We start from the raw sequence: 18,905 nt of genomic DNA, 5'->3' as shown, positions 1-18,905 counted from the left end.
AAGATCAAAATTGAAAGGAACAGTTAAGAATATCACTATAGGCATGAGAAAGAAAGAAACACTCTCTGGTATTAGAGTACTGTAACATGGTAACTTAGTAATAGATAGTGAAATAACTTCCCAAAGGCTGGTATCCCATCACCAAGTCACCCTTTATTTACATGTGCACAGCTCATATACCCTGACCAGCTCAGAGCCAGACCCTAGAGTGAGGAGAATCCCTGAAACTTCTGTTAATATTTGTCAGCCTATACTTCCTGATTGGACCAGGTTAACAATTCCCATCAGGGAACTCATACTACATGAGATGCTCCTGGCGAACCTCATAGGATTGTATTTTTACAGTGTGTTTCAAAATCTTTCAAATTGTGTGATATGAAACTAACTTGGTTTATTCCAATTTATCTTCTTTTCTTGGCATCATAGATTTCTGTTTCATTGTGGAAACCACACCTGTTGCAGGTATGCTTATAATTCAATGAAAAACCACCTTGGGAAATAAAAACAAAACAAAATATGAATTATCAAGCCAGATTTCAGGCTGAGATCTGACTTGGCCAGTAATAACATAATTGCCATCATATGATCCCAGCTAATGATATAGAAAATCTGGGATATGCTTGGAGTAAAAAGATGAATCCACAAATCCATCAGTTGTAATCATCAGGACCAACCAAATATAAATGCAAGAACATACCATGATAAATATTGGAAAAAATTATGTTTCATTTAAATAACTAAGATGACAAATTATCCTTTATCCTCATTGTCATTAGATCTTACACCAGCAGTTGGTAACGCATATAAAAAAAAGTCCTGGAACTTTCAAATTGAAAATTGGCTGCATATATTGAAAACTGGTATATCTTCCATTACAAATTACTGTTACTTTAACTATGATACAAACAAACCTTCTCAAATTTCATAGATCTGTTTATGAAAAATTAATTACTGAACACTTATTCATTTGAGTTTTGCACTTGTATTTGTTAAAGTAAAATGTTGTGACTTACTGAAGTGTGGGTATTAACAATACAATAAAAATCATTAATTATCAAGTCATAGTTACCTGTATATGTGACAATGTCTGTTCATTATTTTAAAAGCTCTTTAGTAATGGGGCAATCTAAAAATCATTTGGTTTCTCAATGGGACAACTTACAAAACAATAGCAAAATCCTTGGCTTTGAATTAAATTTTTGGTCAGGCAATTAACAATTGGTTTTTAATTGGCCTATCTTGTCCTGCATGTCCCAGGTTTCTTATACTTGAGTCTGTAGCCCAGGGCTGACTCCACACATTCCTGAATGCAGCCATGTTTGAGGACATCAGGCTTTACTGGATACCACTTACAGTAAAGTTTACTCTGATCCATTGAAGATGGATGCCAGATGAAATGATGGATATCTGCACAGGAATGTTGATCATCAATCATATTCACTGGACTTTGGAGTAGTTTCATGAGCTGATCCCGAATACTTGTTGCCACAGCTTCTATGTAGCAGTATTTGACTTGACTTACTCCACTGAGTTCACTGTCTCGCTCAGTATCTGACTCTGGGGAGACTGCCTGGTCCTCAGATGAGTCATCAGCCCAGTCATCAATGCCATCTAAGTCTGAAACATTCATTCTTACCTGAATTGAGAAACACAGAAGAAATCTTGATCAATAAAGCAATAAGGAAGTACAAGAACTCTTGGTTTCTACAAAATAACTTCAGTTTTGATTCTAGAAATGCATAATTGTGTTCCTGATAGTGTTTCCAAAATATACCTCCAGCTGGTTTTTACCACTCTTCAATATTCTTAATAGCTGGGTTATGTTAAATGATTGTTCTTTTATAGTCTGATGTCCATAATATATTGTATGGTGAAAACGATGCCTGAGGCCTACTTAACTCCCTGAACTTTTTTCCTATTAGAGAACTTTGACCTTCCATTGAGCAATCTCAGATCATAAACATATGACATAAATCCATGTACATTGCGATTGTGCTTTGGCAGCCACTATCCATCAGTAAGGTCCTCTTAATATTGTTGAATTGATGCTGAGTGAGGCGGCTCAGCAAGTGTTGACTCCCTCTTTCCTGTGGAATCTGCTCTATTTACATTGTAAGGTTTGTTTGCATGGTCACTTAAAATTTCCAAACAACATTTTCAACTTTGAGACACAGTTTCATTTATATCAAGGCGCTTTTTCTGAGAGCAATCATTTTGTGCAGAACAATTGAAGTGCACTCCTATCAGTCCTAACAGTCCCAATCAACCAGTTGATACTGGAGTAATTAGGCAGAACTGCCACTTAAGTGGAGCAGACATCAATTGCAACGCTGTGATACAAACAGGCATTAAGCTCCAGATTAATTCAAATAGGATGGATGTAGAAATAGGTCAAAGATTCATTAATCTCAAAGATCTGGGTTGCACGCAAGCTGGTGCCAAATGAGATATGATTGTCATGAAGCCAGCCAGCTGGACCTCATAGAATATGAGTTCCATGATTGGGGCTGTTAATCTGATCCAATCAGGGAGACCTGACTGACATAAAAGGCTAAATGTCAGGGATATTGAGCCCTATATGCCTAACTCAGTGAGGGGCAGTACTATTGTCAAAGGCTAAGAGTGACTGGTGATGGGATGCCATTTATTGATAAAATTTAGGCACTTATTTACTTCTCAAAAAGGTCTATGAAAAGTCAGTTCAGACCAGTTTCTGCTTGTCTGCCATCTGGCCAAAAATAATTAACAATGCAAACAATGACATCATTTAAATCAATTTTCCAGAAAGACAACAGCAGAGATTGGACATGCTAAAAATTGCTCTGTCAGTTTCACCTCATGTTACACTAAGCATCCACCCCTTTACCTTGCTGTAGGATTTCTAAGCACATAGGGAGGTGTGAACAGATGGGTTTGTCAAAAAAAAAGCTACCAGGAAGGGGTCTATGTATTCAGGGCCTCACAGACAGGTAGTGGCAGAGGGTGGAAACCATTGGCTGAAGAACATTCATTGTCACCCTCCCCCATTGTTCTGGAAATCCAAAGCGCACAATGAGGAAGAAAGTGGCTATGACAACACTCAGAGTGGACGAGGTAAGTGAATCAACTTGTCAGGGAGGGATTTGGAAGATCTACCGATATGCGGGCTTAAATGGGAAACAACATTGCACACAGCCCTATGCATTGTGCAGGACACAGACCTGCAGGTCCATAATCCCTGGTGATCCCATTGTATCATCTTCGGGTGTGTTGTTCACATTCCTGCACCAGACATCACTGACCAACTCATTCACACCAATACTTTTGGATATTGCCCAGGAATGTGCAGGCTCAGTGGAGTAGCCATGGGAAACAGGGGTTACGGAGATAGGGTGGGGGTGTGGATCTGGTGGAATGTTTTTGAGAAGTGAAATAATCAAGATGCTGTAGGACAAGGGCAATGTTGTCAGCATGACCCATTGTCCTCTAAGTGCGTTGTTCCTCTTGCTCCCAGATGCTGTAGCAGGCCTGCAATACAAACATCAATCCACAGTACACCATGTGCGGACATTAACTTATGAACCACAATGAAACACTTACATTCAGGGCTGCATAGAAAGTCGAACAACCAGATATGAGGTCAGAATAGCACGATTTATAGAAATGTAACAAATAGCATACAGTCACTTGTACCACCAAAGTGCCCTAAATAAGTTTTCTTCCCCCTCTCCCTCCCACTACATCTTAATACGGTAGTTAGCATTCCTGCCTCACAGTGCCAGGAACCCTGGTTCAATCCCAGCCTTGGGCAACTGCATATATGGAGTTTACACATTCACTCTGTAACTGTGTGGGTTTCTGTTGGGCGCTCCGGTTTCCTCCCACAGTCCAAAAATGTGCAAGTTCGGTGGACTGGCTATGCTAAATTGACCCATATTGCCCAGGAATGTGCAGGCTAGGTGGAGTAGCCATGGGAAACAGGGGTTATGGAGATAGGATGGGGATGTGGATCTGGTGGAATGTTTTTGAGAGAGTTGTGCTTGATTTGATGGGCTGAATGGCCTCTTTTCCCACTGTAGGATTCTAAGATTCTATATTTCCTGGCTCCACAGCTGGGCTGGAGACAGTTTGCCCTGGAGGTCTCTTTGGGCAAATCTGAGGCATTTGTGTCTAGATAGCCCAGACTTGCTGAGGGTCTTCTGCCAAAGACAGTTACGCCCACTTCAAGTTCAACTTCCAGATGTTAGCAAGGTGGCATAACTCTCTGTGCTAGTGCAGGTAGGGCAAGATGAAGAAGGATGACAGTGAGTGAAGAATAATGTTACAGGCATCAGTGAGCATTGTAAAACATGAGCCGAGCTGGGTGCAGTAGCAGAGATAGAGTGTGTATGAAATGGTTGAGAAAAAATGTGGTACTTACCCTGGTGCTATGATGTGGAGGTGCCAATGTTGGAGTGGGGAGGGCAAAGTCAGAAGTCACACAACACCAGGTTATAGTCCAACAGGCTTGTTTGAAATCACAAGCTTTCGGAGCGAGTGCTGCTCCTTCGTCAGCTGACTTCAGGTTGACCAACCCTAATCTGGCCCAAACAGTACAATTGAAGATTAAAAAAAAAAGCTAGATGCTTACTTGTATTGAAATAATGTGATAGGAATGAGGAAAAAAAACAAGAAATTGGTAGTAGGTAATGATTTGAAGAGTTGGTGCACAAAGATGAGACAATGGGCTGAATGGTCTCCTTCTACACCCTAACATTTCTGTGATTCTGTGATTCAGTGCCAGTGATGTAGTCAGCCTAGTCAAATTCAGGCAGGTTTCAGATGTACATATCATTTCTAGACAAAAATAAGGAGGAAAATCAGGTCCCTTACCTTCAAGAAGAGGAGGAAATTGCTAGGAGAACTCAGCAGGTCTGGCAGCATCTGTCGAGAGAAAGCACAGCAAATCTGCTTTCTTTTTATAGATGCTGCCAGACCTGCTGCCGTTTTCCAGCAATTCCTGTGTTTCTGACATAATTCATCAGTCTACTGAGCTCATCTTTAACTTATGGTAAATACCGACCTCAATGTTCAGTTCACTGCAGCCTATTGCCAAAAGACCACTTTCCTCTGTGATGCGAGAAAGGACATCTTCCGAAGTACATCTGCGCAATGGCATCCATTTCACTCGCTGGAGGAGCTGGAGGCATTCCATCTCACTTACTGTCATGTCCACGTACTTGTAGAACACGGTTCTCCATTTTCTTGCCTCCACTTTCATCTCAATTACCTTGTGACCTTTGCCACCTTGAGTAAGGAAGGAATCAATCAGCTTTGAGCCCCTGCTGCTCAGCTTTGTCAAATAATACCGGATCTTGGGATTCCAGCGTGTGTTGTATCCAATGGCATAAAGACCAAACCCAGAGAGTTCATGGAACTGGTCTTTGGAATATAAGTTAAAAGGTAACCAAGTGGGGCATGCAGTTTCTAGCAGTCGAATGTAGGGACGAACTGTCAAGAACTTTCTCCTGCAAGAAAGATACCGTTATTAGTTAAGTGATTTACATTTCACCTCTGGTGCTATATGCCCTTCAAAAATCTCATCCAAACAGTGCACAGACACTACTACAAGGTAGCACGTCCTATTTTTCTCAAGAGGTTATGCTTCCTCCTTCCACCCAGCTTAAAATGATTATTAATAAAAGAAAATGAGTTTTATAAGACTTTTACAAATGATGACTCTTATTTTTGACACTCCTCAATATTAAGTTATTTTTTGAAAAAATAATGTTAATATCAAGATTTGACTTTACTGGTATTCATTTAAATAAATTATTTGTATTTATAATTGAACTTATGGCAGAATCATAAAAGCTATTCCAGTAAACTAAACTTTTCTATTTTGCTATAGTCTATTTTGCTGACAAGAGCAAGCCAGACTATAAGCGTGTCCAGGTATAATTTACTGTAACCTGTCCAAACAGGAGATCATAACATTTTGCTTATAACAATACTATATTCCAAAACTTAGAAAATGACTGCTTTACATATGGTCTACTTTTTCATCACACTCTCAATGCCCCCAACACACTATGCCTCCACCCTACCCCCCACCATCCCAGGCTTGTCTTGTTGTGTCTTGCTTACTTTGCTCCTATTGGGAAGGATATTTTTCTCCCTCTTCCATATTTTATTTACAGCCACTTTACATCTCTTTCTCTCTTTCACTGCCATTAATCACCCTTTTGTCTTTTGTGCTCGGCCTCTATGCCATCTACTCCTTGCTCCTTCTGCAAACTCTGTTGTTTTCTAAACACTTCTCGGTTCTGAAGAAGAGTTATATCAGATTTGAAATGTTAACTCTGTTTCTCTATTCAGCACGCTGCCAGGCCTGCTGTGCTTCCCCAGCATTCTTTCTGTTTGTTTGGGGTTTTCAGTATTTTCCTTCTATTATGTATGCTTCTACAAACAGAAAGTGGGCATTGATTGTTCAGAGAAAAGTCTTTGGACATAAAGGTAAAGTCATCAGAGACCCAAAGGAGCATTGGGTTGCTCTCTCATTGGAGAGAGAGAGATGATTAGTGGTGTTTGAACCAGAGAATCACCATATTTCAGGCAAGTAAGCATGTTGAAAAGGTAGGAGCATGTTGACTGTAGCCTGTACAGGAATTGAACCTACACTGATGGTGTCACTCGACATTGGAAACCAGCCATCAAGCCAATTGAACTAACACTACCCCACATAATTCATTGGCTGCTTGATGTAGTCGTATGACATCTGTTGTAATGCTTTCACCTTAATCTATAGCAGCCATTAAAGACACTACTTGAACAATATCCTGTAGAAAGTTCTCCTCAGGTTTTTGGCAGCTGTCCTTTGACATAAGAACTTAAGTCTTCACTGACAAGCTGACCCGAACTAACAGATGTTGATATAAGATTTGATGTTCACTACCTACCTCTCCAGGCCTGGAATATCCCCACATATTGATCTCCGGTTAATAAATCCTGAGATTCAAAGAAAAGTAAATTATAATAAAGTTTTGCAAAATTTACAATTTATATCTTTGTTCCAAAATAATAATAATAATGATCATTGAAAACCAATGTGCTTTTGGAAGGCTTTGACTTCACAGATTTCTATGCACTAAATTCAGAATGCTTCATACTTGTTCTTGAATCGAAACCTCATGATTAAGAATGACAGAAAAAATAAGTAATGATACACTTCCATCTGTAAAATGAGGTTATGGTCAATGCACAATTGGCCATGCACCACTATGTTGAAAGGCATCAAAAGAGACTTGAAAACCATTGAACCATTGGCAAGCCATATGAAAACAGTTGTCATGATGGCTTAGCACTTCTGCCTCACAATGCCAGGGACCTTGGGTTCAATTCCAGTCTTGGGTGATGGTCTGTGTGGAGTTTGCACATTCTCCCCATGAGTGTGTGGGCTTCCACCCGGTTGTCTGGGTTCCTCCCACAGATCAAAGATGCGCAGCTAATGTGGACTGGCTATGCTGAAATCGTCTGTAATATTCAGGGATGTGTAGTTTATGTGGAATATGGTGGGGGACTTGGTGGGATGCTCTTCAGAGAGTTACTGTGGACTTGATGGGTCAAGAAGCTTCCTTCTTCACTATAGAGATTCTATGATTATTAATCATTAGTCAGGTGCATATAACAGTTTACCAATGTTTTAATGACATGCTTAACTTAATCATTACAATGTGTTCTGTCAGGTAAGCACTGACATCAGATCAGTTTTTTTAATGATTTGTTTATGGGATGTGACCATTGCTAATAAGAGAAGATTTTTTTATTGCCTGACCCTAACTGCCCTGAGGAGGTGGTGGCTGTCTTCTTGAATCAGTGCAGTTCAGTTAGATTAGACATGCTCATAGATCTGAAGAAGGGGATATTTCAGGAATTAAAGTCAGTGACACTGAATGATTAATATTGTTACAAATCAGAATGTTGTGAGACTTGGAGGGTAAATGCAGTTGCTAGGTGGTAGAGATGGAGGATTCTGAGATGTTATTAAAGGAATCTTAGTAAGTCGCTGCAACGTCACAGAAAGAATGATCAATATAAGGAATGAACTTTTGGGCATTACACAGTGGAGATTAAAACCTGGAAACATTGGGAAATACAAGATGTTGTTACAAGAGGGGCTTCTTTTTTGGATTTGGGAGTAGATACAGGTCAAATGAATTCCTTCATCGTACGTATCTCATAACTTTACAATTTCAATTTAATTCTGAACTGGTTTAGTAGAAGGAAATTAATTACATCAAAATAAATAATGGTAACACTAGTTTCAACTTTTGATGTGGAATCTAATTAGACTGTCTCTGGGTTTCTTTGCAGAACATAATGGTAGAGATACAACAGAAATAAATAAATGTTGTAAATTCTGAATTAAATAATTTAAAGGTCTGAAAGAGTTAATGCTTAGGAGTGCATTAAGGACTATCCAGCATGACAATGTCACAAGGAATTGGGCAAGTGTGCAGCTTTAGACATTGAAGGAATAAGATCTGACATCTCCCTCTTAGTCTCAGTACATTTTACAACATTAAACAGGTCAACTCATTACTCAATAAAAGAAATTCTGAAGGTAAGAAATCAATATTTCTGATCAGCAATAGAACCATGAACTTTCACGACAGTCTGTTTCTCTTAAGATAAAATATCTACTAATTCATTTTTAATTCTCCATTCTACTGTGTTATCCACATTGGGATACTTCAAATGATTAGATAATCCAAAATCTTTAACACACATAAGTGACACTGAATGGTTCGGAGTAGACTGTCAGATCTATTTAGCCTAGATTTTTCTAAATAGTCAGTGATGTTGTTACAAGCATTTAATGTAATATATCAGGTGATATACTGATTTGCTCTGAACACGTCTGGCTACTCTTCCTTCCAAAGCAACATCTCTGATCTTGCACCGAACATTTTCTCATAAAAATTACTAGTGTGTCATCCTTCTCTATATTGTAACCAATTTTACAATTATCATTCAAGGTAATTGTCTTTGCAAAACTCCAGTGAAATCTGCAAAGATTAGCTGATAGGTTAAATTAATTCTTACTTAATGAAAGTGCTACATAGAACCATTCTGGAAATCTCTCTCCTTACCAGCCATTATGTTGCATTCTGTGTTAAATTTAGAAAATCTTCCCACCGTGTTCCAATTTGAAGGAATTAGTGAACACTTCTTGAATGAGCAGCAGTCATGATCAAACTGATGGGTCCTTACAATAAGGCTGCTCTGCCTCTGTGTCCTGTTCCCCTTTTTAATCTCTATCTATAATTAACCCTTTGAATCATTCAAATGAAGCACGGGGCAAAAGTTACTTCCTGTAAATACATCTGGCATATTATGGAGAAGAAATAAGTCATAGTATGGGACATATCTTAATCTGGTGTTGGGAGTAAGCAGACAAATTCTTTACTTTGTAATTTTGATGCAAAAGCTATCAGGCAGTACTCAAACCTGTCAAAAAGGTCCCTTGGAAAATAAATTAATAAATTACATGGTTTTGATTGTGACTCAATGCAGCCTTGTTGGACTTCTTTTACGTTAAGACACAAGACATGCACAATAACTTCATTTAGAAGAGAATGAACTTGCTTGTTTTACACAGATGGTCTACTGTTTCAACGGGGCCTTTAACCCCAGAGCTGTCTGTGATGTTCATGAATTCTTAGAATAGACATGCCAATACAATTCAAATAGAGTTTCATAGTAAAAGATTATTTAAAATGGAATAGATTTTTTGAAGGCTGCTTTTAATTCATTGTGAACAGAATTTCCTTTTACATGATAACTAATTTTCTTTGCTAGTTTTTTAAAATATATTTCCCATTACTGGTCACACAGATATCAAAATTATGTTGATCATATTTATGAACAACTGCGTGCATTTTCACATGACGTCCTTCCTTTTGTTGCTTCATTGTAAGTAATAGTCACTTTATTTCAAATGTATTTCTGTCTCTGCTTGCGATTATAGCAATGTGATATGAGTAAGTGCAGTGTTTGTGTGAAGACTCAATGGTAATGCCCTTACTCTGAATCAAGCGGCTATGGGTTCAGCTAAAATGTCAGTGCAGCTGTGAGAGAATGCTGCATTGTTGGAGGTATATATTTTGGGGGGATAAAATGCTGAACCCCATCTCCATCTTGCTCTTCAGATCAATGAAAGCATCTTATCACATCCTCAAGAAAATCCACTGATGGATTTTGGTGTGTTCAATATTCTTCCTCCCTCAATCCTGAAAGCAAATTGCTTGTTAATTTAATTGTTATTTCAGAGGCTTTGCTGTGTACAGATTGACAGCAATGGCTAAAATCATTCATTAATTCATTCATCAAGTGCTCTGCAATGTCAAAAAGATGCAAAAAAGTACTCAGCTCAATATTCTAAGCTGCTTAATAAGTAGCACAGAAAATAACTTCCAGGCAAGGCTTTGTTTCTTTCACTGAATTCTATTGACATTATACATAAAATAAATTATATTTTAAGTTATGCAATATGATACATATTGGCATTTCTGAATACAGTATGGGCTATTGCAATGAAACTATTTAACCCATGCATACTAGAATGCCATCAGAACACACTTAACTGTACTGAGGCAAGATTAGTTTTCAAAGGTGTATCACATGCTTACAGGACCATGAGTGAAATATTTAAAGGAGTATTGTGTTAGGATCCATGACAAGATAACCAAATTTATGCTATGAGAAAGTGAGGACTCAGATGCTGGAGATCAGAGTTGAGAGTGTGATGCTGGAAAAGCACAGCCGGTCAGGCAGCATCTGAGGAGCAGGAGAATCAACATTTCCGGGATAAGCCCTTCATTAGGAAAGGTTTTATGCTATGGTCTGGCTCACCAGTTCTAACTTTTTTTTTTGTTTAATGTAGCAGTTAGAGTGAGTACAGACTGTATATCAAGCCTGTAATTAAAGTCAAATTCCTATCCAGCTTCTAAATCCCATTTGTTTCTTTCATAAATCAGCAGTGAATTCCTGAACGAAGCATGTCTCCCTAAGGACCATAATCCCACTACTGAGCATCAAGCCATTGTTTCCAATTATCATTGACTTCACCTCTCTGGAGATCTCCCCTCCATAGACTCTAACTTCATACCTTCCCAAACATGTCTCCTGCCTGGCTACAACCTTTCAAAGATCCAAAATCAATTACTTCCCTAGAAGAACCATCATTCTAGCTTGCTCCTGCTCCAGGATTTCTTCATACCTTGACTTTAACTTGTTATTATCCTTGTCCCTTTTGCCCTGAATTGGAAAGTTTCACCAACTGTATTCCTAATTTTGAGCTTTTCATCTAGTCACAGGCTCTGGAACTCAATGCCTGTATGGGTGGGAAAATCGACGTTTCAGGAAAAAGCCCTGAAGGGACTCTAATCTCCAGCATCTGTAGTTCTCACTTTTTCCTGTATGGGTGGGCAGAGGTAGAAACACTCATAACACATATGACTTGGCAACACAAGTGTACATCTGTGTCAGGATTTTCGCTAAGTGCTAGAAAATGGGATTAAAATACCTATGAGATTATTTTTGACTGACATAGACACAATAGGTCAAAGGGTCTTTTTCTATGCTGTCAATATCTATGGCTATGATTTTAATCTTTCGAAATTCGTGTACAAAGACACCCAGATCTCTCTGTATCTCAGAGATCTCAATTTCTTGCCCTCTAGATAATATGCTTTGTTTATTCCTCTGTCAAAATGGACAATTACACATTTTCCCATATTTTACAATTTGCAAGAACTTTCCCATTCACTTAACTCCTTCTCATAATAATTCTATGCTGGAGGCTTGTTTCTCCATTACCACTTCCTATTATTCAGTTCCCATATGTTGAACCCTTTGCATGACACTTCCCTGTGCAAGCAGAGGAGATGCAATACCTGCCAAATTACTTCATCCCTTCTCACCTTCCAATCTGTTTCCAAGTGAATCTGAGATGGACTTGTGATTTTTTTTTGAATTGGATAAATTATATTAGTTGCTCACCATGTGGTGTCCTCTACACTGGGGACACCAGGAACGGATTGTGCAACAACACGTATAGCCCTGAGATTTCTGTTACTTCTCATTTTATTCTCAAGCCCATTCATACTCCTTGTGGCAGTGGTGTGTTACAGTTAACTCAAGAAATCCAAGTTACTGCGATTACACAGATTTTTAAATGGGCATTGTGGCTTGGAGCTATGGATAGTTGTATTGAGTCTACAATCTCTCCTGCTTTTAGCACATATCACTGACTTACGTTGGAAGCAGTTGCAGGCTCATAGTCAACTTATTTGATTACTCTACGTATGCATCTTCTTGATCATCAAGTCTAATTGTGAGACTTGAAACAGTGCTTCTGACTAAGACTTCACCCACACCTACAATGTTCCAATAAATTTATGATGACTTGAGGAATAGCACTTTATAGTGATTGAAACCAAATGGATTTTATTGATTATTAGATCCTTAATTGACATTGCTAAGCTGGGCCATTCATGGAGTGCTGGCTGACAGATATAGACAGGGGACTCAGAGTCTCCTCGTGTCAGGGTCTGATTCAGAGCTGACTGACCACAGCCAGCTACTTTGTACTTGCAAATAAAGAGTGACTTAGTGATAGGATACCAGCCTCTGTGCAATTATTTCACACTTTATCTTTTGATTAGACATGTTACAGCATTCTAGATGCAACACTGAGGTTGAAAATTTCAGATGACGACCTCTGGTATAAGGTTACCTCCAGCAGTGTGATTTCCTCACTCATTCCAGCAATTCTTATATCTCCTGTAACATAAGAAAATGTGTGCAGATATTGTGGTGTTGAAGAATCCAAAAGAGGTTCATTACAGCTGACTGTTACAGACAAACATTTAATTTCTCAAGCTCATGTGTGTCTGGGCTAATATAGAGTGACTATGTTAAAACATGCTTCCAGTCAAGCTTCAACTAATCCGGGATAAGATTGAAGATGAGAACTTTATACTTTCAAGTCAAATGTTATGCTGCTGTGATCATACCATGTCTCTTTAAGGTACACCAATATACTGGCCACAGACAGAACACAACATTTCTTTATATTCTGCATTCTCATTATTCTGTACAAATGAAAAGCTTCAACTTCATGCCTCACTTTTCACCAACATGTAAGTTATTGTCCTATGGTTTCTAACAATAGTCATTGCTGATAATTCTAGTGTTCCCATTTACACCACCTTTAAAATTATCTTTTATTTCTTTATCTCTCTCACCTATTTCTTCATTTCTCCTTCCTTTCAACCAGCCCATTTCCTGTTTCTGGATCCCCCCCCCCCCCCCCCCATCCTTTTCCTTGTTTAAAAATCATGGCAGCTCTGAAAAGTTTAATTTTGTTTCTCCCTCCATGGATGCTGTCAGACCTGCTGAATATTTTGAGTTTTTAACAAAATAGTAAGTTTGAATCTTAATGATCATATGTATTTAATCACCAAAATTTGGTACATCATTTTAATTATACTAATAGCAGAACATAAGTTTTAAGTTTGTTACCATTTTCATAAGACTCTTTAATTCCTTTCCTCACTTGAAGTTATTAGCTCTACATACTTTAGTTAGTTCCTCTCATTGAAACCAGCAGACTGTGCGTTGATGATCTTCACACAAAGGAAGGAAGCTAGGGACAAACAAATCTCTAACAATTAACTCATAGTCCCTTTCATTCCTGTAGCAATTTTCAAGCATCTGCCAGGAACCTACACAATGAAGTCTTCTGTTCTGCATGGATTGTGCCCATTCATTCCAGATTTAGAACAGAAGCTATAATCAGGCAAGTCTCTTCCAAAATCGTCTGGAAAATTCAATTACAAAGCAGAATGAGTAGTGGGATAAAAGGTACATATAACCTGGGAAGTTACATTTTTATGCCCATTATCAAAGAATCTATATAGCTCAATATTAAAATAAACAACTTGAAATTTTGTCCTCGAGTGAGGCTGGATCACCTTGTTTCATGGTACAGTCATTTTCTTATGGTATAGAATAATGTAGCTTCATAGCATATCATACTTGTCACACTTTAATAATTATACAGGGATCTCATCTAACAAAGATAGCAGCATAATGTAATCTGTCAAAAGACTTAATGACTGGCCTCACACTATTACAAACAGCCTAGAATATAGAACATAGAACTATACATTGCAGAACAGGCCCTTCGGCCCTCAATATTGCGCCGACCTGTGAACTATAAATATATTTCAGTTGTTTCCAGAAAAATTACACCATTTCAGAAAATCACACTAGCCTTATTATAAACCTAGAATACTGAAAGTCCACTCATTTATAGAACTGCCATTTCACCATTGGCATAAATGAAATGCAACAAAATTGCAAAGACTTCCTACTATTGTCTGCAAAGAAATTCTGGGCTTGTTTGAATATTTTTTGGCATTAATCCAATGGTCGAATTGTTCATAAGAATTTCACAATAATATAGAAGCACTTGCCCCCTCACCTCCCTGTTCCATCACCCCCAATATTTTATGATGCCAATCTTTCTCCTCCTCCTTGGAATTCCTTTTCCCACTCTGCCCTATACCTTCTTTCACCAACTGCCACTGTGGACTGAATTATGATGCCCGGGTGGAATAAAATACTTAAAACCCCAGGAATTGCAGCCTATAGCACTAAGCAGAGCTTGACCCTTGATGTGGCAACACAGACACAGAGTCAGGCTCTGACAAGAGGAGTCAAGCAAGACATGATATCGAGAGGAGGCTGTCCCTTTGAGTTATGACAAAGTAATAAAATGGTGGGGCACAGAGCATGTGACAAGACTCATGATCAGAAATATGCTGTTTCATACAGGGAAGCAACAGTTCAGCTATTCAGGAGGAATAGTCTGGAACTCAAGGCACTATGCACCTTCGAGGGCTGCACAGACATGCTGCTTCACCTAATTCTATTTTCAATCATAATGGCACGTGTAATAAAATCTTAATGGCATAGACTGAATGAGCCAAAGGGCCTCTTCTGTACTGTATGATTCTATGGGTATACAAATAGGTATATGTCTTGTGTTCAAATATCCTGATTTTGCAATTCAAGAATAATATGTAGCGCATATTTTCAGGATCGGGTCTCTTGGAAGATTTAGCACAAGTCTCCAACCCTTACAATAGCTGGTGTTAAATTAAACTCAGAACTAAACAGAAATATGTAATGCATTCAAGTGTTTTCAATGCATTTCACCAGTTTTCATTCATATCCATGTAGTTACTAAAGTTAACAGTGAAGAAAATAAGGCTATTGTGGAGTCTAAAATGCATACTTGCTCAACATCCTGCTCTGCTCAAACAGAATAGAGTTACTTTCATATCTTCTTTATCCCTGCTGAAACAAATGAGCTAAAGGTTTTAGATACAAGCTGATGCCAGACTTGGTGATTAGTGAAAGCTCAGCTTTCAGTGTTCTACTAAACCTATCTGACCTGTACAACTGGAGTTAATTGAAGCTGGAGGCAGATAAAACGCTGCAGCCCTTCTCATTCCTTCCTTGAATTGGTGCAGAGATAAAGAGAACAGGGATTAGTTGTCGTTTGGAGATGTGGAGCAGTGGGGGTCGGGTGTCTAGTTTATTCATTAGGCAGAAACTGCCACAGAAAAGCACCATGTGTCTGGAAAAGCTCAGATCAGAGCTTTTAGATTATACATTAGTGAACCCATTCATTGACAATTATATTTATATGAAGGTTAAAAAACTTGAAATTCTTAATTGTTCTTTCACGGCTAAAAGTTCTGTTCCAACACAAAGGTCAAAACAGATTCTATACATAAAATTCCTCATGTAAAAAGAAATTGCCTATCTCAGTGTAGGGAAAACTCAGGAGTTATTCTTCACGGGTGCAAAGTTTCCCTTGACCCAACAGGATGAAATTCATGGCTAAGTTCAGCACATTGTGGCTTACGATATGCTGAAAATTGTGACTGTACAGCAAGCAATATTAAGAACTCCCTCAACCTCTTCAACTCCGCATATGAAACAATTGGTCTCTCACTCAATATCAGCAAGAATAAACTGCTCCATTCAGTTCTCCCCAGACACGTAACTTCACTTCTAGCAGAAGACAAAATTCTGAAGAAATGTCGTTTCTCTATCTTCATAATTGCTGTCAGACCTGCTGAGTTTCACCAGGATTTTCTGTTTTTATTTTGGATTTCAAGCAATTGCAGTATTTTGCTTTTCTCCCTTCATCTCAAGCTATTGTTATGGATGGGGAGACTTCACAAGCTGTTGAACTTTTCCCATAACTCAGCAGCTACCTTTCTTAATAAGAATCAAAAATAGAAATTGCTAGAAAAGCTCTGAGGGTCTGGCAGCAACTGTAGAGAGAAATTGGAGTTAACTTTTCAGGGCGAGTTATGCTTCCACAGAAGGACTCTTTCAATTAGCTCCAATTGATTCTGATTTCTCTCCACAGATGCTGCCAGACCTACTGAGCTTTTCCAGCAACTTCTATTTTTGTCTCTGATTTACAGCATTCACCATTCTTTGGGTTTTTATTTATCTTCCTTAATAAGCTACTTTTTATTTTAAAATATACATTATTCATGAAAATTCTTCATATCTATAGTCACTAGAGCTGTTTGAATCTATACAGTCTTTACATATGGAGAACAAACAAACTCAAATCATTTCTTATTCATACAAGGCTATATTTAAATAAATATTTTAAAGTATTCTTTATTTATAAAAAAATCTCTGTCCATATACACATTGTCACAAATGCAGTTCAGTTCTGTACAGTACCATATCAAGTAAACAAACAAATATTTGTGTTTACTCTATCCCAACAAACCAAAGTCAACTTTTTCATTATCAAGACTATGTTTACATGCATTGAGGCACTAGGAGGGTCTGATATCTGAACACACACCCAATTAACTTCAGCAGGAAGATCTCAGACAATGGTCTTTTCCTACTGTGCTTTGGCATCGGGAGCCCCAAGCTTTAGTGCATCCCTCAGCACATAATCCTGAATCTTGGAATGCGCCAATCTGCAAAAATCAGTCGAGGTCAATTCTTAAATACATCTGAGACACAAAGAGAGATTCAGCATAGAATCAGCTGTCCCAAGAGGATAAAGGTTTTAGTCTGCAACACTATTGTTGTCACTGCCCATCTATGTGACAGTGAGAGTTGGGTCACAGGCCTTGGAGAACTTCCACCAGCAGTGACTTTGCAGGATATTCAGAGTAAAAGGGAAAGACAGAAGAATAAACTTCAATATCTTCACTAAAATTTAACCCATCTAACAATGCAAACATGATAACATAAATCAGCAACACTGATCTACCAATTAACCAAATGATCAGTTCCAAAAACAGGTCCTCTTTTCATAGCTTAAGAATGACATGCCCTCTCAAGGAAGGGAGAGAAAATGCTTTCAGGGCTCTCTGAAAACTGAATTGAAAATTGATGTTCATGCATAAGAAGCACTTGTCACGATTCATGCCATGTTAGATACTCGAATGGATTCACATACGCACTGACACTTATCAAGGCATTAGATTTTCTTGCAACTTTTATAACCCTGTTCATAATGAAATATAAGGGATGAGTGCAGATAGTACTGTGCACCCAAGTTAACAGGAATTGCCACAGTACTGATAGAAAGCTGAAATCTGAACAGTTTGATTGTGGCATCCTCTAAACATTTTGAATTGGTTCATCACAATGGTGGTACAAGCAGATAGAAATATAGCAACATAGAAAATAGCTGCAGGAGCAGGTCATTCATCCTAACAAGCTCACTCCCCCATTCAATAGAATCATGGCTCATCATCCAACTCATTCCTAGGTTCCTGCGTTTTCCCCATACATTTTGATCCCTTTGGCCTTAGGAAATATATCTAAGTGCTTGAATATTTTGGTCTCAACCGCTTTCTGTGACAGTAAATTCCACAGGGTGACCACTCCCAGGGTGAAGAATTATCTCCTCAGCTCAGTCACAAATGGTAAAAGCAAATATAAAATTTGGAAGGTAATGATACTGAGAAATGGAAGTTATATTAGATTATAGCTAGGAGAATGATAACTCTGACGCCTGGTTCTGGACTCTCCAGTCATCACAACATCTTTCCTGCATTCACCGGTCTAGTTTAGTTAAAATTTTATAGGTTTCTATTTGATCACCCCTCCTTCTTTTAATCTGCAGTGAACATCATCCTAACTGATCTAGTCTCCCTTCATAAGGAAGTCCTGCCATCCAAGATGCTGTATGTGGGATCTTCCTTATTACTGTCTATTCTTGCATAGGGAAAGACTCTATCTGTAAAACAAAATGCCTGTGTGACACTTATAAACCACTGACCTTTCCATTTTGTGTTCTTAAGTAGCTTCCAAGTATGCATTTTCTTGTCATCTGCCTTTCATTACTTACCCATAGGCTGCCTGATGGCACTTATTAAGTACTTGCAGTTCCCTGGTTTCATGTTGATGAGATTTGACACCCAGTATCATGATTGGATTTTCAATATAAATTTAAACCGACAATGTTCAATGATGTTTCTCAGCCTCAGAGAGAATCTGGGTCAATGATAAGGCCAAAGAATACAACGTTGCTCAAGTATAGGCCATCCAGAGGGATGAAGGTGAAATTTCTTTTGCTCTGGGGTCATAGTAAGTTGCTTGTACTCTTTAAAAAGGTCAATCTTGATAAAGAGGGGAAAGTGGTTTACATCATCCATACAATCCCCAAAGTCAGAATTAGATGAGAAGCTGTCCTTTTCATTCCATTTGACCCATTTGGCTTCGGGATCAGTGCAATTGGGAAACTCCAGTTGCTCTGGCTAGGCTCAATGATCTGGTTGCCCAACATGGGTTGCGTTTCTTGCCTGACATATGCCAGC

The 18,905-nt window shown here is 38.5% G+C and overlaps 1 protein-coding gene across 1 annotated transcript; it reads right to left on the bottom strand.

The window, feature by feature from the left end:
- Positions 1-826: 826 nt before the first annotated feature.
- LOC122540552 (myb/SANT-like DNA-binding domain-containing protein 2) lies at positions 827-18,488 on the bottom strand. The gene is made up of 4 exons (XM_043676419.1): positions 18,437-18,488; positions 6,918-6,966; positions 5,042-5,486; positions 827-1,636 (listed from the first exon to the last, which is right to left on the bottom strand). Exons 1-4 carry the CDS (start codon positions 18,486-18,488, stop codon positions 1,235-1,237), a joined length of 948 nt encoding a protein of 315 aa, XP_043532354.1. The 3' UTR covers positions 827-1,234.
- Positions 18,489-18,905: the final 417 nt, after the last annotated feature.

The sequence above is a fragment of the Chiloscyllium plagiosum genome, chromosome 35, assembly GCF_004010195.1.
Source record: "Chiloscyllium plagiosum isolate BGI_BamShark_2017 chromosome 35, ASM401019v2, whole genome shotgun sequence".
Taxonomy (NCBI): Eukaryota; Metazoa; Chordata; class Chondrichthyes; order Orectolobiformes; family Hemiscylliidae; genus Chiloscyllium; species Chiloscyllium plagiosum.
The sequence above is the reverse complement of the archived record's forward strand: the minus strand, read 5'-3'. Positions and strand labels throughout refer to the sequence as shown.

What these genes read in the sequence shown, in the direction of transcription:
- LOC122540552 (XM_043676419.1), bottom strand. Translation starts at nt 18,488, where the DNA reads ATGAAACCAGGGAACTGCAAGTACTTAATAAGTGCCATCAGGCAGCCT. An exon ending in GATATTCCAGGCCTGGAGAG is followed by an intron (nt 5,487 to 6,917) that starts GTAGGTAGTGAA and finishes TCTTTCTTGCAG; the next exon opens with GAGAAAGTTCTTGACAGTTC. An exon ending in GCAGTGAACTGAACATTGAG is followed by an intron (nt 1,637 to 5,041) that starts GTCGGTATTTAC and finishes TTCTCAATTCAG; the next exon opens with GTAAGAATGAATGTTTCAGA.